At 43.2% G+C, this 23,065-nt stretch overlaps 2 protein-coding genes across 9 annotated transcripts in view; one reads left to right on the top strand and one right to left on the bottom strand.

Moving 5' to 3' along the window:
• TBC1D8 (TBC1 domain family member 8) overlaps nucleotides 1-22,742 on the top strand; it is a 100,984-nt gene extending 78,242 nt beyond the window's left edge. For 7 of the 8 annotated variants that reach the window (XM_073897867.1, XM_025869026.2, XM_025869024.2 and 4 more), the window contains 11 exons: nucleotides 1,388-1,602; nucleotides 3,464-3,581; nucleotides 5,894-6,179; nucleotides 6,963-7,092; nucleotides 7,179-7,277; nucleotides 7,956-8,024; nucleotides 10,276-10,516; nucleotides 10,881-10,946; nucleotides 19,583-19,672; nucleotides 20,089-20,186; nucleotides 21,642-22,742. In XM_073897867.1, the coding sequence (XP_073753968.1) occupies nucleotides 1,388-1,602; nucleotides 3,464-3,581; nucleotides 5,894-6,179; nucleotides 6,963-7,092; nucleotides 7,179-7,277; nucleotides 7,956-8,024; nucleotides 10,276-10,516; nucleotides 10,881-10,946; nucleotides 19,583-19,672; nucleotides 20,089-20,186; nucleotides 21,642-22,103 (1,874 nt within the window). In that variant the 3' untranslated portion in view covers nucleotides 22,104-22,742. Of the gene's footprint in view, nucleotides 1-1,387; nucleotides 1,603-3,463; nucleotides 3,582-5,893; nucleotides 6,180-6,962; nucleotides 7,093-7,178; nucleotides 7,278-7,955; nucleotides 8,025-10,275; nucleotides 10,517-10,880; nucleotides 10,947-11,047; nucleotides 12,932-19,582; nucleotides 19,673-20,088; nucleotides 20,187-21,641 lie in introns of those variants that run through there. The other variant, XM_073897870.1, reaches the window with a different exon arrangement.
• Nucleotides 2,856-3,395, bottom strand: LOC112821690 (small ribosomal subunit protein eS1-like). Its single transcript, XM_073896898.1, has one exon. It carries the CDS (start codon nucleotides 3,358-3,360, stop codon nucleotides 3,157-3,159), a length of 204 nt encoding a protein of 67 aa, XP_073752999.1. The 5' UTR covers nucleotides 3,361-3,395; the 3' UTR covers nucleotides 2,856-3,156.
• Nucleotides 22,743-23,065: the final 323 nt, after the last annotated feature.

The raw sequence follows: 23,065 nt of genomic DNA, 5'->3' as shown, positions 1-23,065 counted from the left end.
TGTGGCTTCATGCCAGACCTTCACCCCAGTCATCCCTCTTCCCTCTTCTCAGTCCCTCCCCCGAATAGCCAAGCCCATCCCCTCTCTGGCCCAGGGTGCCCAGGTGCATGTTTCCTGCTTTCCGACATACGTGCTGGCCTCTGCTTAGTTGGGATTCATTGATGGGTTTATCACTGCTCACCTTGTTTCACATGCGGAGTCCCTTTTGGCTGGTTTCTTCAGCAAGACAGGCCTTTTTGAAATCAAAAATGTCTTCTGTATTTTTGTATTTAATGGAAACAATGTCTACTCAGAGTTGAAAGGAAAATAGGGAGGAACGAGCAAAGAAAGTCACATGAGTCACCTTAACCATCTAACAGGTGACACCTGTTAATGCCACTGGGTGTATAGTCTGCCTCTTTAATGAACATACACAGACATTGTATTAAAAAAAAAAAAAAAACCTCCTAAAGGGCTGTCTTTCCTTTCAAGTGATAGTGCTGACAGAAAGGTTGCTGTGGGATTTAGGCTGTCGCGTGTTGAGGGGCAGCTGTTAGTATTAAGCCTTGAGGACAAGGGAATGTCCTAGTGATTGTTTATGGGATAGGATGGGGAATCACAGCAGAAGACTGAGTTGAGGAGGGCAGTCTACTAAACCCAATCAGAATTTAAAGACCTAGGCTGGCGATTAAAGGCGGAACTGGGCCCTTTCTGCTTGCCCTGCTCTCCTGGGACCTCTGTACGTGGGGCTGGCCTCCGTCCTGGAGCCCTGCCTACTACCAGTGCCCCTGCGGGATCACTGGCTGGAACCACAGGTGCCCTGGTGCTGGCTGACGAGGGCATGGGATCCTCATGCGCTATCAACACCTCACCCCTGATGTCCCTTGCTTGTCAGAGGCCTGGGGGGCAGCTCGGGGGTGGGTGGACTGTGCTTGGCTGCCCCGCCTATCATGATCCCAGCCTCAGAGTTTCTTGTTGGCAGCTTGTTGGCTCCTTGATAATCGTTTGATTACGAAACATAAGTGCACCTTCGTGTGTATTTCCCACATAGGTGCTTAGTAATTTTGTGTTAATATATGAAAATTGCGTGTACGTCTGTATGTATAGATACATATATCCACTCTATTACTGGAGAATACAGCTTACAAAAAGCATATTAATACAACTGTTTCTAGTATGAGCTGTTTCCTTTCTCTAAGGTTATTCTTAGAAAAGCCATGTTGTTTCATTTTTTCTTTTTTGTTTTTGGCAGAAATGAAGTCCTTTCGGTCTGTGTGTGGTCTCAAAATATTTTCTGTCCCTCCAGTAACGAGACCGCACTGAGGTCTTCCGGCAGGACAAGCCCCCTCCCCATATTGACTCTGTCCCGGTGATCCGCCCCCTTGAAAAATTACTTTTAAATCGTCAGATGCTGTAACCGATCTCGCCTCACATCCGGGTTACTATGGTAATCTGGTGGAGGAGTCCATGGGAAAATGTTGCCTGGTGACCGAAGAGATAGAACGGGACCTGCACCGTTCCTTACCGGAGCATCCTGCCTTCCAGAATGAAACAGGAATTGCTGCTTTGAGGAGAGTCCTGACGGCCTATGCCCACCGGAACCCCAAAATTGGGTACTGCCAGGTGAGGTGTGCAGTGGAGGAGCAGAAATCTTTGAGTCTGTGTCTTGTGTTGGTCACCCAGTCTTCGGGTTCTGTTGTTCTCAACTGTCAGGAAGCGAAGACTGTCCTGTGAAGGCTCTGTGCTTTGTCTCTTCCTTTAAAGAATGTATCGAATAAGGCCAAAGGAATCATCTTTGTATAGTCAAACAGGCTGATTCCTTGAGATTAGAAACTGTGGTGCCCGAAAAGAGCAGTGCACATGATGAGTCACTGTCCATGGCAGGACAGATTGTCTTTACCGCCCCCCCCAGGCCTCCGCTGTGGGACGGCACTGATAACGCTTCTGGGGAGCTTTATCTTTCTAGATCTCTACAGAAGTTACAGGGATTATTTTTAAAATATCAGTGCTATTTGGGGAGGAAAAAGATGTTTGGGGCCAATCCTTTTCCTTCAGGAAGCACAAGTGGAGGTAAGACGCCCTCTGAACAGTTTATTCAGGGATATGGTAAACAAGCACAGATAGAACCCAGTAAAATAAAACAGCACTGCCCCCACCCCTCCACTAGACGGGAACTAGAAGTTTCTGATACCTGAAAATAGAAGAGTTTAAACTTTGTTTTCCTGTAAAAAGCAAAATCAACGCGTGAATGTTTTGTGTGTGTGTGTGTGTGTGTGTGTGTGTGTGTGTGTGTGTGTGTTAGAACATACACACAGAACAGCTGGATTTGACCTGAGCCTAAGGCGTGCACCACAGCTGACCCCAGCATTCCTAGATGGGGACAGTGATGGAATGGTGGCTGGTGGCTCAGCCTGGGGTGTCTTGTGGGGACCATGTTGATAAACATGGTCATTCCACTTGACAAGTGTCAGTGTGGTTGGGCTAGACTGGGCCTCTCATTGACAGTCTTGACTTCTGTGGACCCTTTGGGCTTGTGTGATTTTTTTTTTTTTTTAAACATCACAAATATGATTTTTTTATTTGTCACCATTAAATGTCTGGCTTTTAAATAGATTCTTGGACTGGTGGCTCATATCCATCAGCTCCGGTCTCATCCCCAGTAGCTTTTCCAGAACTACCTTCACCATAAAGCTCCATGAGCTTTCCCAATTCAAACTTGGGCTGCTTTAGCATTTTTACTTTTCTAAGGAAGACATCATGAAGTGGATAAATAGACTGACAAGCCTTTTCTATATCTTTTCCGATGCTGTCTGGAATCAATTTATTGACCACTTCTTTCAAGTCATTTGTTTGCACCTCTCGGGTCATGATTTCCATCATCTTTTTCCGAATTTGACGGACCTATTGGTGCTGAGCATAAGAGGTCTTCCGAATCTGATTATTGCGTTTTTTAGCAAAACCAACACAAAACAGACGAAGCAAATAACCATCGGTAGTCTTGACATCAACATGAGCTTCGATCATGGTCTGCCATTTTTTGACCGTGGAGCACATTTTGTCACGGGTAAGATCCATGCCATGGAAATTAGTCAGGCAGTTTTTGCCCTGAACATCCTCAGTAATTAGCTTGAATTTTCTAAATGCAACTTCATCATTCTGCAAATCAGCAAGGCTCACTTAAAAAACTCGACCCTTGAGGCCATCAGATGAGATTTTGGTTCCTTGAGTTCTTGTGACTAATGTTTTTCCAATATTTCTTATATTGAACATAGCTGGTGCTTTCACATCATACCAATCTTTCTTAGAAAATGGATCAAGCACTTTCTTCTTGGCTCCCTTTTTGCCGCCTTTCGTAAGGCGCTTGTTCTTGCCAACCGCCATGGCGCTGCTCAGCCAAAAGGGCTGGGCTTGTGTGATTTTTAATGTCTGTGTGGCACGACGTGGTCTGACATTAACCATCCCCTCCTCTGTGAACCCTGAGCAGTCCATGAACATCCTGACCTCCGTTTTGCTGCTGTACGCCAAGGAGGAGGAGGCCTTCTGGTTGCTCGTTGCCGTGTGTGAGCGGATGCTGCCCGACTACTTCAACCACCGAGTCATTGGTAACCTGCCTCCTTCCTCCTCCTCTTCCTCTTCTGTGCTTGGGGAGCAGGGACAGAGCCTGGGCAAAGACATTTGTCATCAGTCCTTGTTCAGAAATCCCCTGTGCCGCTCAGCTGGTCTCTGAACAAACACTGGTTGGCTCTTGAATGTGCAGAACCAACTGGCGTAATCTCTGCACTGTTCTGGCAAAAGGGTGGACCGAGGTTACCTGAAAAGAAAGATGTTTAGGTTCGAGAAACAAGTTGAACAGCGAAAACCAGAGAGGTTTTTTGCTGATACTGTGGCCTGGAAAGGGAGGGTGGTGTTGCCCTCTGTACCCAAGGAGCTCAGGCAGACAGATGTCCCCTTTCCCTTGTGGAGACTCTTGAGGCTGCACCTGGAGGGCAGATTTGGGACATCCCCCCCTCCCTGCCCCGGTCTTGGATACGCTGATAAGTGACAAGGCCCGTTGTTGCTGGCCCCTGCTCTGGGCAGACCTGTGACCCCACAGCATTCAGGCACCCACCTGGTACCTTCCTTTTCTGTGGCGGATTGGCATTTGCATTATCCCTGTGGTCCAGCCCCTCCTAGTGGACAGAATGACAGAAACATTGCTTTGGCTTGCTGATACTCTCAGACACCTTTTCTGGAGATGGCCTAAAATTTGGGCGGCAGCGGTGGGAACAGAAACAAAAGAACCAATCTGAGACAGAATTTGGCAAAAGACTGGAGGTAGGGGCAGGGCAGGAAGAAGATGCTCCTGAAGAAGATGGTGTCAAGAACTGAGGGAATGTGAGGAGCCCTGGGAGTGGGGAGGGGGGTGGCTGGGAAGGATGTGGCGGTATGTTCTAGACTGTCTTCCCTGGCTCCCTCCAGGTGCCTGAGTGACGGGCTTCCTTCCCTTTCCACTTTATGCTGTGGGAGGCAGTTTAAGCTTGCACACAGTAGCACGGAATCATCAGAGTGTCAGGGTCACCGGGAGGCAAGCTGCCAAAGCCGCCATCGGTTGATGGTGCTCCTGCGGGACAGTGTCTACTCCTCAGTGAGCAGCAGAGCCCCCTAGGTAATGTGTACACCTGTGTGAGCACCGCCCCAATACAGACTGGAGCATTTCCATAACCCCCCAGTTCCCTTCTGCCCCTTCCCTGCCACAGGCAACACTCGGTCCTGGGGTCTGTCACCACAGGTTAGTTGGGCCCAAGTTCTTGAACGTGATCTCAGTGTAACCACAGAGAACACACTCTTCTGTGTCTGTTTTCCTGCGCCTGACACGAGGTTGCCGAGGCATTATTAGTACTCTGCTCCTTCTGGCTGAGTCACACCGTACACTCAGACCATGATTTGTTTAGAGGTCTGCGTGGTTTCCAATCTTTTATTGTTAGTGAAGTTGAGATACACATTCATGTGTAAGTAAGTCTCTCTGTGACTCAAGATTGTCCGTGTTTTCTTGAGTATTTACCTAGGAGTAGAATTGCCAGGTCATAGGTTAGATGGATTTTTAACTTTCTAAGAAACTGTTGGTTTTTCAAAGCGGATACACTGTGGTCACAGATCTCCTACCAGTAATGTGTGAGTTCTGGTTGCTCCACATCCCTGTTAGCCTTCAGAATTGTCTTTTTAAGTTTTGCCATTCTAGCGGGGAAGAAGGGATCTATCATGGAGGTTTTACTTTGCATTTCTTTGATGAATGATGTTGAACGTATTTTTCTGTGCTTCCTGGCCATTTGTTTATTGTCTCTTTTGAAGTGTCTGCTCACATCTTTTGCCTACTTAAAGAAAAAATGGGTTATTGACCACTAAGTTGCAAGAGTTTTATTTTGAATACAAGACCCTTGTCAGGTATATGTATTATAAATATTTTCTTAGTGTGAAGTTTGCATTCCTATTTTTATTAATGTTTTTTGAGGAATACCAGTCTTTTATTTTCATGAAGTCCAATTTATAATTTTTTTCTGTGGCTAGTGCTTTTTGTGTCCTAAGAAATGTTGCCTTTTTCCTATATTTTTCTTTAGAAGCTTTATAGTATTAGCTTTTATATTGAGGTCTATGACCCACTACAAATGTATTTTTTTGTATGATGTGAAGTAGGACTTGAGGTCCCCCCTGCTCCCACACAGGTGTGCACTTGATTGAGCATTATTTTTTGAAAAGACTATCCTTTCCCCACTGAATTACTCTAGTCAGTATCAAAGATCCGTTAAGTATGAGTCCCTTTTCTGGACTCAAATTCTGTTTCATTGTTCTGCTCATCTCAGAGTAGTTTCAATTTCAGGCTAACTTTAGAAAGTGTGACTCCTTCCCCAACCAAGTCTCCGTGGCCTGCCTTTTCCAGGGGCCCAGGTGGACCAGTCGGTCTTTGAGGAGCTCATCAAGGAGCACCTCCCCGAGCTGGCGGAGCACATGAACGACCTCTCAGCCCTAGCGTCCATCTCTCTCTCCTGGTTCCTGACTTTGTTCCTCAGCATTATGCCTCTGGAGAGTGCGGTGAGCGTCGTGGATTGCTTCTTCTACGATGGGATCAAAGCCATTTTCCAGCTGGGGCTGGCCGTGCTGGAAGCCAACGCCCAGGGCCTGTGCAGCAGCAAGGACGATGGCCAGGCCCTCATGGTCCTCAGCAGGTGGGTTCATGGGGGGTGGGGTGGAGGGTTGAGGAGGGCTATCACAGGCTCTGCAAAATAGACCAGGTGGAGGCAGCAGCGGGTGCCCAGTAGGGCTGTCACTGTGGAATTTTTCCTTCCACTCTGCCACTTGTCACGCCGTGGTCCCCCCCCAGAGCCAGCCAGTCAGGTGGCACTGTTGCCTGCATGTGGTGAAGAGCGCCATCTTCCCAGCTCCTCTCCAGCAAGTGAGAGCGTACAGGAGGAGAGTGGGCCATCTGCGCTTGTCTCTGGGGAGATACACACTCATAGTGGCCTGGAATGGGGCAGGCAGGCACTGGGAAATGGTGGTCTCAGGCAGCCAGCGGGAGGTTTCGGACGTTTGAGGTGTAGGGGCTTGGTGTGTTGCAGTGCAAGAAAAGTGCCACGAGGCCGAGGACTGGAACCTGGGTCTCTTGTAGCTGAGGGCAAGTTGAAAGACAGATGAAAGTTTCCCTTTCAGAATACTGTGGAAGCTTACAATGGCACATGTATGCACAGAACTGTGTATTGACTTCACCAGAGTCCCAGGTCCCTGGAAACCTACCCATGGGGCCCAGATTAACACGTCTGGCTTTAGGCATGTCTCCTTTTCTCTAAAGGAGCACAGTAGTTGCTATCTTGCCCTCCTCCCAGTATTTGGAGACGAATGAGCTGTGTCTGAAAGTGCTCTGACATGTCCCCTGGCCCCTGGGAAGCTAGCGGGTGTGGTGCGGTGCATAGGCGAGGGGAAACCAGTGCTTCAGCGGTGGGTTGTGTGCTCAGGTTTCTAGATCACATTAAGAATGAGGACAGCCCTGGACCCCCCGTTGGCAGCCACCATGCCTTTTTCTCCGATGACCAGGAGCCCTACCCTGGGACTGACATTGCCGACCTGATCCGGGACTCCTATGAGGTAGCTGGGCCTGGCCCTATCCCCCGCCTCATCCTCTGGGAAACCTGGTCAGAGATGGATGTTGAGGGACGTTCATTTCTCTGCAGAAATTTGGAGACCAGTCTGTGGAGCAGATCGAGCACCTGCGCTGTAAGCACAGGATCAGGGTTCTCCAGGGCCATGAAGATACCACAAAGCAGAACGTAGTGAGTCATGGGTTGTCAGAATGGCAGTCGGGCGCTAACCCGGGCTCTGTTCCCGTGGGTCTCGTAAGAATGCCAGCTTTTGGGGCACCTGGCTGGCATGTGACTCTTGAACCTTGGGGTCCCAAGTTTGAGCCCCACGTTGGGTGTAAAGATTACTAAAAATAAACTAAATAAACTTAAAAATAAAAGAATGCCACCCCACCCCCCTGCATTGAATTAGGGTGACCTGGTGTAGAGACAGGGGTTTGAGAGTCAGACAGATTGTGAGCAAGTTAAGCCCCGTGAGCCTCAGTTTCCCCAGTTGTAAATGAGGATACTAATACCCAGCATCTGGGATTAAATGAGGTACAATATAGAAAATGCCTGGCACAGAAGGCTTGCAGTGTTAGTTGTTCAGGAGGAACTTCCTGCTCCAGCCTCGTCTTTGCTAGAGTTTGACTTCCATTAGAACTCACGCATTTGTCCCGAGGCACTGATGTGTGAATTGGCAAGGCTGAGGGTAAACACCTTGAGAAAATTACCATAACGTGATCCTGGCGTCAGAAAGGAACAGACTGCTCTGGTAGACAGGACCTGTGCCTGGTATCCCCCATGAGCAAGAAGAGCCCCCCTGTTCCCTCTGATCCTCCCAGGTGCAGGCAGAGAATTCACTCCACTGCTGTTGGTTCTTTCCTCAAGCTCCGCGTTGTTATCCCGGAAGTCTCCATTCCTCCTGAAGACCTGGAAGAACTCTATGACTTATTCAAGGTAGGAAACTCTGGGAAGATGAGGGAGTGACAGGCCCAAGCCCACGTCAGCTGCCCCACCTGCCAGCTCCGTCTTCGTCTCGCTTGCCTACGGCTCACACGAGCACTGTGCTCTGCAGAGGGCCTTCCTTCCATGCTGGTAGCCCGTTCCACACTGTTCTACACGGAGTTCCCAGGCCTTGGTGGATGGAACTGTGACCATTACTGACATTCCCACCTCCTATGCTTTGTGAGGACTCTTAACCCCCCATCATACATGTAGCATATTTTTATATTTGGCTGGTACATGTGCTACATTATCTTCTATTTTCCCTCCATACTGTTATTAACACTTTTCCATGTTGCCACATAGTCTTACTTATTTTAAAATAGCCTTATAATCTATCAGATTGGTAATAGTAAATAAACCGTATTTCTAACATTTGGCTATTTAGGTGGATTCTCAGGTCTTGCTACTTAAATCACCCAGCAAAGAAAATTTTCAGGTGCCCTGCTGGAAGCATCCTTGCTTGAGAGTGGATAGAAGTGGGGCAGGGAGGCAGGCACAGTGATCCGCTCCTGATAGCCTGGCAGTGAGTCCCCAGCCCTACGTGCAACTCATCAGTGGTGCAGTTTCTATGGGGTGGGGCCCCTAAGAGATGCACAAACCAAACTGTAGCCTGTATTACTAAAATGTATTTGATTTTTCAAATTTCAATTCTACTGATGATGCCTGAGAGTGCTCATTTCCTACACTCCACACCCACCCAGCTTTTATTATAGATCTTTTGCAGTTTTGCTAGTCTTGTAGAAAATTGCATTTTATTTTAATTTAAATTTGTTTATCCATTAGCGAGGTTGAGTACTGTACAGATAATTGTGTACTTCTTTGTATCACCTGCTTATATCCATGGTCTTTTTTTTTTTTTTTTATCGGTTTGTTTTTCTGTAGGATTCTGTGTAAACTGATTGCATCAGTCCTTGGCTTGCTTACTTACAACTTTTCTTGGCAGGATTCTGTGGGTCTTAAGCATCACAGGATGCACAGATACACAATGGACTTTAGTAGTGTGTCTTGGGTTTTTAGGAATGGAAATTCATTAGACTGTTGTTTCACACTGAAAAGTTCTTGTGGTATTTTTCACAATTCTGCAAAGGCTATTCGAAGAACTTGGCTGCCAACAAATATGACAGTAAAATTATAAATGGCATTTTGGTTTTCATCCAAGGATCTGTGCTTACATATTACAGCCTCCATATTCATTTCCACGCCACCGTGATGGGGGGAGGACACTGAAATTGTGCAGAAGCCCGCAGTCATTGGGAATTACTTCAGTGAGCCGAGATGTTCCAAGAGGTGACTTAGCGTGGGTGTAAGAGATGCGTTCTAAAGAGGCAAACCTCAGGGCCAGGGCCAGTTTTGATTGCTCTAGTTGTCAGTGTATTCCCAAGACTTTGAATCACTTTTTTTTTTTTTTACTTCCAGTTTTTTGAATGGTTAATATATTAATCTGGTTCAAAATTCAAAATTTATTAAGAAAGTATGCAGTAAAAAGACTTGGTTCTGGGGCGCCTGGGTGGCTCAGTTGGTTAATCATCTGCCTTCAGCCCAGATCATGATCCCAGGGCCCTGGGATCGAGTCCCACATTGGGGACTGCGGGGAGTCTGCTTCTCCCTCTCCCTCTGCCTCTCCCCCTGCTCGTGAGCTTGCTCTCTCTTTCATGCTCTCTCCAATAATAAAATCTTAAAGAAAAAAAAAGACTTGGTTCTACATGTGAGTCCCCACCTCTACGTTCCCTCCCCACAGGCAACCAGGGCAACTGGTTTCTTCTGTATTGTGTAGATCTGTCTAGCACTTTTTTGTTTTCAGATGTGATTTGATGAGAAAATAGCAGAATAAAAATTAGGTCTCCTAGAATTAAAACTATGGCAGCTGAACTGTGCATTGAAAAATGGTTAAAATGGTAAGTTTTGTTAGGTATTGTGTGCTGCAATGAAAAAAAAAGATTCTAGAGAAAGAGGTCAAAATTACATATTCTTGTGGGCAACAAGTGTAAGATAACAAGGGAGATCTTTTGTCTGATGAGAGTAATGAGATTGTAAATACTTTAATTTTTTTCATTTGTTTGTGTTATAATGTTCTTATTCAATACATAATTTACGAGGCCAAGTGAGTCCTGAGAGAAGGCCAAGTTAACCTTGGCTTTTAAGCGTGCAGCCCCCCACAGGTGCCCCCATCTCTCACAGATCCCTCTCTCCCTCTTGTTTGAAGAGAGAGCACATGATGAGCTGTTACTGGGAGCAGCCCCGGCCCATGGCCCCGCGCCACGACCCCAGCAGGCCTTATGCAGAACAGTACCGCATAGATGCCCGGCAGTTTGCGCACTTGTTTCAGCTTGTCTCGCCATGGACCTGTGGGGCCCACACGGAGATCCTCGCTGAGAGGACTTTCAGGCTCCTGGATGACAACATGGACCACCTGATCGAATTCAAGGCATTTGTGAGCTGTCTCGGTAGGACCCTGTGGGTCTTCATTGTGTAGTGAGTTAATTTGGGACAGGAGTCTGTGAACACAAGACAGGGTGGACCATGGAGCAAGCAGATCCACGCAATGAAATGTATTAGGGACTGGCCTGAAATTAAAATCTTTCAGAAGGTATGAGGCCAGACAAAATTCACAAGGTTATCTTGCAGCTCAAGAGTGACCTTGTATGTTTTCATTTCAAACACTGTGTGTCTGGGGGAGGGGCAGGGAAGTATTGGGTGAACAGGTACAGACCGCACTAAGTTCCCTCCTCCCGGTGAGTTTGTGTCACAACAAATATACTTTAACCATTTGCATCTACTCATTCTCTCTTTTTTTTTTTTTTTTGGCAGATGTTATGTATAATGGAGAAATGAATGAGAAAATCAAACTGTTATATAGACTTCACATTCCTCCAGGTAAGAAATTCTACCGGGAAAACGTAGGTTCTGTTCTGCTTTGACACAAGTTAAACTTTGTGCGTGACTCTGAAGTTGTTCTCTTTTCAAATTTCATTTAGACTTGAGTCAACAGATGTTTCCAATCTGGGGTTGCTGATAACAAATTTTCAGTACTGGACTGTATAGCCTGTGACAGCGGTTGCCAAACTTGAGGGTGCATCGGAATCATCTGGAGGGCTTGTTAAAACCCAGGTTCCTGGGCACCGCTCCAGAGTTTCCGGCTCCCTGGTTCTGAGGACCACGCTTTGAGAACCACTGGCCTCTGGAATGTGTGGGGAAGCAGACCCTGGTTGCCTTAATAGGTGGTTATTTAAGCCTCCTCTTTTGAAGGACGATTCCATTCGTCCAGCATGTTAAGACCATGCTTCCCTCAAGTTTAAGCAGGTAACCGGGAACAAAGAAATCAGTTTTGAAACCTATGAGGTTATACTTGGCCATAACCTTAAGGTATTCCTTGGATCTTTGAAAGTCGCAGAGGTGGCTTAGTAATGCCAACATGGTCTCTGGACCCCAGTGCCGTGGTTCTGGTGTTGGATGGGGCTCCTGACAGAACTTCCCAATGAGAGAGACTAGGAAGGAAGTTTTTGGGGCCATGAGATCCTGGTGGCGTTTAACCAACACCTCTAGAAAAGTTGGAAATGCACATGGACATCATCTGTGGCTTTCTTGGTCCGCTTCCTGAATTGAGCCATTACTGAACTGGCATATAGTCTGCAAGTTTCCCCGGGGAGCTTTCTGTAGCAGCCACCTTCCTCCACCTTCCCACGGACTCTTTATTGACTGCAAATGGCTTAGCATCCATGAAGTTCTTTGCCTTTTATGCCAATATAAGTTAGTGAGTTTTTCCTTTAATCTGCCTTTATTTTTCACAAATGTCTTCCTACTAACATAGAAGACATGCATAATTATTCCTCTACTAATATTGTTGTCACTCTTCACAATCATCATCTGTGTCTGGTATTGCTAAATAGGACATGACTGATTTTATTTCATTCAATTATTTCTTCTCGATTTTTAAATAAGCATTTTATTTGGGGATAATTTTAGATTTGTAGAAAAATTGCAAAGATAGTAAAGATGTATCTTTACTTTTATATATTTTTTATATATCTTCATTCAGTGTTATATTAGTTTCCGGTGTACAACAGAGTGATTCAACAATTCTGTACATTACTCAGTGCTCTTAATCCCCATCACCTAGTTCACCCACCCCGCCACCTTCCCTCTGGTAACCACCAGTTTGTTTTCTGTAGTTAACAGTCTGTTTCTTGGTTTGTCTCTTTTTCCTTTGCTTGTTTCTTAAATTTCACTTACGAGTGAAATCACATGGTATTTGTCTTTTTCTGACTTATTTTGCTTAGCATTATACTCTCTAGCTCCATCCATGTTGTTGCAAATGGCAAGATCTCATTCTTAGGGCTGAATAATATTCCACTGTATTATATATGCACCACATCTTCTTTATCCATTCATCAGTCGATGGACACTTGGGCTGCTTCCATAGTTGGGTTGTTGTAAATAATGCTGCAATAAACATAGGGGTGCATATATACCCTTTGAATTAGTGTTTTTGTATTTCTGGGGTAAATGCCCAGTAGTGCAATTACTGGATCATAGGGTAGATCTATTTTTAATTTTTTGAGGAAACTCCATACTGTTTTCCACAGTGGCTGCACCAGTGTGCATTCCCACCAGCAGTGAACAAGGGTTCCTTTTTCTCCACATCCTCGCCAACACTTGTTTCTTGTGTTCTTGATTTCAGCCATTCTGACAGGTGTGAGGTGATAACTCACTGGAGTTTTGATTTGCATTTCCCTGATGATGAGTGATATTGAGCATCTTTTCATGTGTCTGTTGGCCATCTGGGTATCTTTGGAGAAATGTGTATTCATGTCTTTTGCCCATTTTTTAATTGGATTATTTGTTTTTTGGGTATTGAGTTGTGTAAGTCCTTTATATATTTTGGATATTAACCCTTTTTCAGATATGTCATTTGCAAATAACCTTCTTCCCATTCCATTGATTGCCTTTTGTTTTGCTGATTGTTTCCTTTGATGTGCAGAAGCTTTTTATTTTGATGTAGTCCCAACAGTTTATTTCTGCTTTTGTTTCCGTTGCCTGAGGAGACCCATCTAGAAAAATGTTGCTACAGTTGATGTCAGAGAAATTATTGCCTGTGCTCTCTTCAAGGATTTTTATCGTTTCAGGTCTCACATTTAGGTCCTTAATCCATTTTGAGAGGTTTTTTTTGGTGTATGGTGAAAGGAAGTGGTCCAGTTTTCTCAACACCATTTGTTGAAGAGACTTTTTCCCATTGGATATGCTTTCCTCCTTTGTTGAAGATTAATTGATCATATATTTGTGGGTTTATTTTTGGGTTTTCTATTCTGTTCCATTGATCTATGTGTCTGTTTTTCTGCCAGTACCATACTGTTTTGAATTACTACAGTTTTGCAGTATAAGTTGAAATCTGGAATTGTGATACCTCCAGTTTTGTTTTTCAAGATTGCTTTGGCTATTCAGCGTCTTTTGTGGTTCCATACAAATTTTAGGATTGTTTGTTCCAGTTCTGTGAAAAATGCTGCTGGTATTTTGATAGGGATTGCATTAAATCTGTGGATTGCTTTGGGTAGTATGGACATTTTAACAATATTTGTTCTTCCAACCATGAGCATGAAATGTCTTTTCATTTCTTTGTGTTGTCTTGAATTTCTTTCGTCAATGTTTTATGGTTTTCAGAGTACAGGTCTTTCACCTCCTTGGTTAAGTTTATTCCCAGGTATCTTATTTTTGGTCAGTTGTAAATGGGATCGTTTTCTTAATCTCACTTTCTGCTGCTTCATTATTAGTGTATACGAATGTGGTAGATTTCTGTACACTGATTTTTATATCCTGTGACTGGACTGAATTCATTTATTAGTTCTAGTAGTCTAGTAGCTTTTTGGCAGAGTCTGTAGGGTTTTCACTATATAGTATCATGTCACCTGCAAATAGTGAAAGTTTTAATTCTTCCTTACGGATTTGCATGCCTTTTCTTTTTGTTTTCCGATTACCGTGGCTAGGACTACCAGTAGGATGTTGAGTGGTGAGGGAGGACATCCTTGTTCTTGACCTCAGGGAAAAAGTTCTTTTTCCCCATTGAGTATGATGTTAGCTGTGGGTTTTTCATATAAAGCCTTTATTACATTGAACTATGTTCCCTCTAGACCTACTTTGTTGAGAGTTTTTATTGTGAATGACGATGCAGGGCTTGATCCCAGGACCCCGGGATCATGACCTGAGCTGAAGGCAGATGCTTAACCGACTGAGCCACCCAGGCGCCCCTAACATTTGAATTTTTGATGCAGTTAAAAGTCTTAATAATGCAGACAACCTAAAACCTCTATTTAGACATCAGTTCGCTTAAGGCCATGAAAATCCACAATACATTTGGCTCGTTTTAATTTAAATATTTACTTTCCATCATAACTTTTTGAGTAAAGGCGGGACAAACACATTAGTGGGGGAAAAAATCTAACTCACTAATTAGGAAGTATACTGAGGATTACAAGTTTGAATTTGTATGTGCAGAAAGTCATGTCTCATTTGCCAGATGAGGGAGACATGGTACAAAACAAAGCCTCAAACATCCACCTTGTGCGGAGCTCTTGGAACTCTGCAAGGGTATTATGGAGGGAAAAGGCTTTTGTGAGCTTGCTTTTACAAAGGTATCTGATGCAACTCAGGAAGCAAGGAAGTGCTAAGCCCAGGCCCTCACAGTTCCGGAAGAGATCTCTTTATTGGCTCCATAATGATTGCAACAGTATGTGTTTAGCAGAGGAAATAAAAAAGAAATAGTCCAGATGATGTGATGCTATATTAGGTGAAGTCGGGCTCAACAGTATTCCAGAAGATTATTAAATCAGGGATTTTCACTGCACATTGATAAATCTACAGATATTGGTCATTTTGTTTAGTTAATTATACTAATTGGACGTCCAGAAGACCATTTCCTGGAAGAACATTAGATTCCTTAGAAAGAAGCATCAGAGCAAGCTACTGAGAATGCTATATTGGAAATGGTAAATGAGCACAAAGTAGACACAGGAGGCTCTCTGTAAAAGAGCATACCGAGCCTGGAGCTGATGTCACCAGCTCCTCCCGGAAATGCTGAGATTTAGGGAATATGTTGTTATGTTTGCACAGCAGTTTCTCCACAGGGGTCCTGCTGGTCTGGACCTGATCTTCAAGTGTTCAATCTAAATCAGTTTGGGCTGCTCCAGTCTTGTGTTCTTTATGTGAAGAAATAGGTTTCTTTTTGAGGCCTTACAGACACCAAAGTGCATTGCTGTTTAAAGGAAGGGTTTTGTCAAGAAGTGGGGTAAAAGGAAAAATCTTACAGATAATTCCAATTTGCCATTTGATTAAAGATAGTTTTTTTAAAAGATTTTATTTATTTATTTGACAGAGAGAGACACAGTGAGAGAGGGAACACAAGCAGGGGGGAGTGGGAGAGGGAGCAGCAGACTCCCCGCGGAGCAGGGAGCCTGATACGGGGCTCAATCCCAGGACCCTGGGACCATGACCCGGACCAAAGGCAGATGCTTAACTGAGCCACCCAGGCGCCCCAAGATAGTTATTTATTTTTTTTTAAGATTTTATTTATTTGACAGAGACACAGCGAGAGAGGGAACACAAGCAGGGGGAGTGGGAGAGGGAGAAGCAGGCTTCCCGCGGAGCAGGAAGCCCGATGCGGGGCTCGATCCCAGGACCCTGGGATCATGACCTGAGCCGAAGGCAGACGCTTAACGACTGAGCCACCTAGGTGCCCCCCAAGATAGTTATTTTAAAAAGGATTTCATGTTGAAAACCTGAATGGACTTAACTGAAAACTGAAAGCACACATGAAAATATATTAACATGTGCTAACAAAGTTTGGATTCTAAGCAAAAATTCAACCAAGAATGAGGTTTTAAATACTTAATCAGTGATGTTTAGCCAGTGTTAGAATTTGAATCCTTGAAATGTAACTATAGACAAATATAGCAGTATCTGTGTACGAAAGAGGAAAAGCTTTATTTTGAAATACTCAATATAAAAATATTAATTAGTGGGCGCCTGGGTGGCTCAGTTAAGTGTCTGCCTTTGGCTGAGGTCACGATCCCAGGGTCCTGGGATGGAGCCCGCATCAGGCTTCCTGTTCAGTAGGGAGTCTGCTTCTCTTTCTCTCCCTCTGCCCCTCCCCACTGCTCATTCTCTCTCTCTCAAATAAATAAAATCTTTAAAAAACATATTAGATTCAATCCAGTCAGAGTAGCCCAAAAAAATTCAACATTACATTTGTCACTAAGGGAGAAGCTGTTTTGATTACACACTTTAAGTAAAACACATATGAGCCATTCAAATTCTTGGTAATGACACTTGCTTCCACCTCTTGTCCGAACAGTTCTCACTAATGGTGACAGCTTGTCTTGAAGAGGTCATTATTTAGAAGTCCTAATAATGGATCCAGCCAAGATCAAGAATTTCTCTCAGAGAATGGATAAGTCAGTTGGAGGAAATAATGATTCTGATAATGCATGACATGCCAAGGAAACTTACAAAGGTCAACTTTTCACAGGACACAGGAAAATGATAAGACTGCATTCTTGTTTAACAATTTAAGACTGATACCAACTACATCAGAAATGACACTAGGCACATTCACTTTGGTGATGGACCACTTAAGCTACACAAAAGATCTGTCCTTTAGACTGGAGCTGAAAATGCAAAAGAGGATTTTGAAAAATATGAAAGGTGTAGAATACAAACCTCCTAAAGACTTTTGTGATATTGTAATATTGCACTGAACATTTTAGAAGAGCTAGGTGCTGAAAATCCCCGGTATTACCTAAATTGTTAAGCCACTAAAATGGATTTGATCCCAGCATCCAGTACTTGTTACATCTCAAGTGATTTTTTTTAAGATTTATTTATTTGACACAGAGATCAGAGTGGCAGGCAGAGGGAAGAGGGAGAAGCAGACTCCCCGCTGAGCAGGGAGCCCGATGCGGGGGCTCAATCCCAGGACCCCTGGATCATGACCTGGGCCGGAGGCAGCCACCCAACCAGCTGAGCCATCCAGCACCCTCAAGTGGTTTTCTGAGACCCAAGTTGGATACTTTAGTTGGTTTTCCTATGAAAAACTTGGGTATATTGGAATTCCTAATTAATCCAAATGCAAGTCCTGGCTGCTATAATTTGATTTCTGTTTTCAACCACTGTGGGAGGGTAGGAAGGCACTATTCTGCTTTTGCAAGAAAAAACATGATGAATGGTATTATTTTAATCACTGTAGTGTCTCACCTGCATCTGAAGGCCAAATTGTGTTGAAAGCAGTGTACGTACTCTTCTACCAGAGATTAAAACACAGTAGAACTGGCTTTTCCCCTCCATGAGAATCCCATTTAGAAAGTGATGAAGATGGTGGTGGTGGTGACAGTGACAGAGAATGAAAACTATGCACCCCAACTAATCCAATTCCCTGCTGGCATTTATTGAAGCCATGAAATTATCTACCACATTAAAACAAGTTTGAGCTAGCAAATGTAAATCCTTCAAGAGATGTTCACTTGTGCAGTATTTGAAGTGAGACACCGAAAACTTTAATAGAAATGTCTCGTAATTCATTTATAGTCTTGAATTACAGGACTATATTACTTGTATCATAAAAATGTTATGAAAGTTCAGATACCTCATGTAGAAAGGTCAAAAGGACATTTAAAGATTATATATAAATAACCTTTACTACTTTCCCTTAATGCAATTTATCTATATTTCTGGCCATCAATAACTGATAACGGAGTTTTTTCAGTGAGCTCCAAGCCTCTTCCAGTGTCCCCTAGTGTACAGTCTGGGCAGTGATGGTTTCCATGTTACAGACTGCAAAGATGGTTGGCTGGCCTTTCTGGCTCCTTGCAACTATTGAATCTTTACCTGTCTCCTTTCTGGACACTTGCTCTCCACTTGAATTAACCATTCCTCTCTCTGTTCCCATGACATTTGGTTGTATTGGTCTTCTGTTAGAGCATTTTGTTAGTGACTTGTACAGTTCACCTTTGAGGCATAGGGACCCAGTATCCTCTTGACATCTAGCAACTGTTACCTAAAAAATCTGTTACTATCATGACTGCCCCAAGGACCATCCAGGCCTTAATAATTTTCCTATTCAATGAGTGGATGCTCACATGTGCCACTGTGTAGAATTTTTGTACAAGGTTGGAAAAATGACTTTATATGTTACAGAAAAACCCCCAAGCCCAAAACTCCAAACTCATCCCACCCCTCAAATGCAGGAAACTGATCTAACTAGGAAGGAGAGTAGCTTATCAAGGCTTTGGTGCCACCTTGGGGATATTTGTTGGATTACCAACTGATTTTTGCCTTTTATTTATTCTGAGTGACTTTACTAGTAAATATGAGGATCCTGTGTCCATAATACTTTGTAATTATTTGTAAGAGCTTTTTGATCTATAATTCACATACCATACAGTGCATTCTTTTAAAATATACACAATCCAGTGATTTTTAGTATCTTTAGTTATACAACCATCATCGCAATTTTAGACATTTTCATCACCCTAGAAAGGCCCATACCCTTTGGCTCTTGCTCCCAGTCCATCCGTTTTGCCCTGCTTTCTGTCTTTAGAGAATTGCCTATTTTGGGATATTTCTTATATATGGAATAATGCAGTGTGCCATTTTGTGTCTTGCTGCTCTGTTTTCAAGGGTCATCCGTGTTGTAGCATGTCTCAGTACTTATTCCTTTTATAAATGAATTTGATAGTCCCTTTGATAGGTATGCCCTAATCTATCCATTCATCAGTCGGACACAGGTTTGTTGCCACTTGGCTCTTGTGAACAATGCTCCTATACATGTTTGTGTTCAAGATAAATGTTTGTGTACAAGTTTCTGAGTGGGTATGTTTTCATTTCCCTTTGGTATATACATAAGAGTGGAATTTCTGGTTCAAATGGTAACCCTATGCTGAACTTTTCTACAAACTGCCAGAATGTTTTTCAAAATGGCTCTGCCATTTTCTATTACCAGCGATACAATGTTCTGACTGTATTTTTGTATATTTCAAGAAAACTTGTAATTTTAGATAAAATGCTTTGGATTCAGTAATGTTTTCAATTGTTAAAAATATAGCAAGTATAGCAGTATGTGCTCACTATAGAAAAAATGCTATGAAATTGAAAATTACTCCACCATCCAGAAATCTAATTGTACATTTATTTCTAGAATTTATATGTATATGTATACATATATTTTAAGTTTAAGGAAAAGGATTTTATTACATTTTCCCAGGTCAGTATTGGCAATGACCTGTGAGTTTGTATTTCATTAATTAAAACAGTATCTGAATAAAAAAAAAGGCATTACCTGGTCTGTAAGATGTTTTCTTTACTCTTTGTATCCAGATGGTGCTTGGCATACACCTGGGTTCCCGGTCCCTGCAGACTCTGCAGCCTGTAGGCTGCTGGCTTAGCTTTTACTTCTTTCTTACATAAAAAGCTAAATTACAGTTTGGGGTAAGATGGAATGATTTGTTCAATGTAACTTTTTTTTTAAGCACTCACTGAAAATGATCGAGACAGCCAGTCACCATTAAAGAATCCTCTATTGTCGACGTCAAGACCCCTGGTTTTTGGGAAGTCAAATGGTATGTACCTCTCTTCATTATCTTCCAGCAGGCACACGCTGCAACCGTTAGCAATTTCACAGCTTAGAAGAGGACTTACCTAGTTCCCTCCCTTCTGTGAATCAACAGCCCACTGCTTTCAGAGGCCAGAAACCTTTTTAAGTTGCAGTGTCCTGGGTGATGCCCCGGCCCCCCACATCTATTCCTCTAGCCTAAGGTTTCAGGGATTCTCTTGTAGCAAGAAGTCACCCAGCCACCACACTCCATTCACGGTCCGTTGTAGATCAAACTCTCTACAATATATAATCTCTATTTTCAGTTTGTGTATGCAATTTGCTTGGTGGAATTGCTCCCTCACCACCTGGTTCTACCGATGTTCCTTTTTGCTTTCACTGAATTTTAGCTTAAAGTTTATATTGTGTTTCCTGTGTCTTCAGGTGATGCAGCTGATTATCAGAAACAGCTGAAGCAAATGATTAAGGATTTAGCCAAGGAAAAAGATCAAACAGATAAAGAGTTGCCCAAAATGAGCCAGGTATGGACTAAGTGCAGAGTTAAAGGTTTTGCCAAATGATCTGTTCAGAGGTAAGCTTGATAGTTAAGCTGGGGCCCCTCAACCTCCAAAGCCATAATCAAAGGATCGTCTAACTTCCAGGAGCTGAATGTTCTGGTGATTAAAAGGGAACTATTTAAATTGTGATCCATTCAGATACACTAAATATTCGAAACTTGTTATTAACAGGAGGCTGTGCCACATCCTATCTTTCAGGTTTTTATATCCTACTCCTCCTATATTCACTTAGGTTGCAATGATTTATTGCCTAGAATTGATAGCATTTGGGGGTGGGGGGCACTGTGGACACAGCATTCTTCCCTTAGAAGGGATTACTGTTCTCTCCAGTTTCTCAAAAATCATTAGCTATGTAATACACATTACTGATAAGGCTCTTCAAAACCTTTGAGCAGTATCTAGACTACATTGAAATGCCATGATGGGGCTAGGTTTTTATTTGAAAAAGATTCCTCCCAAAGTTTGTAAAATGTAGGCTTCAAGTTGGAAATGTTCCTTTTATTAAAGGATTTCATTCTTTTTGGTGGTAATGTGTACTGTGAACCTTCACAAGTGGAATTTAGCACACAGTGTTTCTTGGTCTTTTTTGACTACAGAATATGTGGCATTAACACTTCCTGGAATATTTCAGAAGTGTTGGGGAGTTTCATGTTTTCATTCTACCTCTTGGATATAGTCACACTGCTATTCTGTTGATCAGTTACACCTCAATTAAAAAAAGTCAAATCTCATCCCCCAGCGCCACCAGTACTAACATTCTGATATACATCACATCAGTTTTTGCTATGAACAAAAATAGGCTGTCCTAACACCTTGCTTTCATTTACTTCAAAATCGTGGAGATCTCTCCTAAATTAGTTCTCAACCATGTCCCTATTCCCAGAGTAAATATATAGCTAAGTGCCACTGGAACTTTCATCACATTACATTCATATTCTCCCAACTGAGCAGCAGTGTGGCTGTAACTTGAAAAAGCATCAGGCATCACTGTTTTATTTCATTTTACAGCTTTTAGTTACCCCATTGTATTCCTATCAGATGAACAAGCTATAATTTTATTTAGTCCTAGTATTTAAGCTGTTTCTAACTTTGTTCCTATTGTAAATTCTAGATTAAACATCATTATAAACAAGTCTCTCTAGCTTTTGGATCCATTGCTACAGATTGATTTGCTGGATTAAAGGGTACACACCTTTGAGTAGTCGCTGTCTAGACAAATAGCACACTTTGAAGTGTGTGGTGAAAGTCCCTGGGGTCACCGTTGGTAGTATGTTCTCAGAGTAGAAGGGCCAACTGCCTTTTCTTGTAACCTGCTTCTAAGAGTACGATGTCGTTTTCTCTAAGAACTTAGTATGAAGTTTTAAAAAATGCATTATACTTCCATCCTGGTTATGCTGCTCTATGTACTTTTAATTCCAGAGAGAATTTATCCAGTTCTGTAAAACTCTGTACAGTATGTTCCATGAAGATCCAGAAGAAAACGATTTGTATCAAGCCATTGCCACGGTAACCACCCTGCTGCTGCAGATCGGGGAAGTGGGGCAGCGAGGCAGCAGCTCTGGAAGCTGCTCCCAGGATGGCGGGGAGGAGCTGCGGGCTCCAGCTCTTTCTCCAGAGCAGGACTTGGTTTTTGCAGACACCAGCCCTGGCAAGATTGTCCAGGACTCCCAGACATTTCCTGAAGAGGCAGAAGGGGACTGGACTGTGTCCCTTGAGCATATTTTAGCTTCACTTCTGACTGAACAGTCGTTAGTCAACTTTTTTGAAAAGCCGCTGGACATTAAATCCAAACTTGAAAATGCCAAGATCAATCAGTACAGTCTCAAAACTCTGGAAATGAGCCGCCAATCACAGCCTGAACTCAAGCTGAGTAGCCTGTAGCAAGAGAGCAGGTTGCAGAGACGAGTCTGCCATACCAAAGCACGGAGCAGTTTTGTGGGTTGTCAGCCCTAAAATTCAGATTTTAGTTGAATTCATTCTGAGTGTATCTTACAAGCTGGGTATCTGGATAAGCAACCTGACAGCCACAGCTGTGGCCACGGGAATTGATGCAACCCTCAAGCATTTCTATTTATTACGAGAATTATTAGTTGGTTATTACAGTGCTATAGGGTATCCATACATTAGTTCCCTTGATGCTGTGACTTGCAATTTCACTTTTATCAGATTTGCTGAAATTTCAGGGCACTTCTGCTGTGATGCTAGTATGACTTCGTTCTCAGATGGAACAGAAGAGTCAAATGTATCATACTAATAAACCACAGACAAAAGCCCAAGCTCTCATTTTTCACTTGGATAATGGGAGAGAGGTCACAAATCAAGTTCACTTTCAAGATCCAAGAGCCACTATCTGTGCAATTGTATTTGGCTTTTTTTGCACTAATTTTGTTTCAATGCTGGTAATTGAAACCATTTTAATATATTTGGTTGTATTCACTTTGTCCTTCCAAAAATGTTGTGTACAAACCATGCTTTCAACGTTGGCCTCCAAGTTTTTTAATAAATAAATTTTTGTATTGACTTGGTTCTTATAATTTATACTCGTGTCTTGCCACTCTCCTCCATGAATTGTGCAATACACGGTAGGTGGTCCTTAACTCCCACTGCCTGTGTACTACCGTCACCCTTGGGGCTTCAAGAGGGACCTCTTTAGAGCAGCACTCAGTATGTCAGGGGTGTTAAGAATCCTTACTACACTGCTTTCAGACTGAACTTAGCTGATTTTTAACCCTCCTCTGAGCTTCAGGTCCATGTAAACTGGGACTAAAAACACTTCAGGGGGCTGTTACAAAAAAGTAAGCTGAACATATGAATTGTGCACCGAAGCCATATATCTGGTTACC

The sequence above is a fragment of the Callorhinus ursinus genome, unplaced genomic scaffold (assembly GCF_003265705.2).
Source record: "Callorhinus ursinus isolate GAN/ISIS: 27379988/994484 unplaced genomic scaffold, GSC_fseal_2.0 scaffold10, whole genome shotgun sequence".
In the NCBI taxonomy this organism is placed as follows: domain Eukaryota; kingdom Metazoa; phylum Chordata; class Mammalia; order Carnivora; family Otariidae; genus Callorhinus; species Callorhinus ursinus.
Note: the sequence above shows the minus strand (reverse complement) of the source record. Positions and strands in the feature narration are given on the sequence as shown.

What these genes read in the sequence shown, in the direction of transcription:
- LOC112821690 (XM_073896898.1), bottom strand. Translation starts at nt 3,360, where the DNA reads ATGGCGGTTGGCAAGAACAAGCGCCTTACGAAAGGCGGCAAAAAGGGA.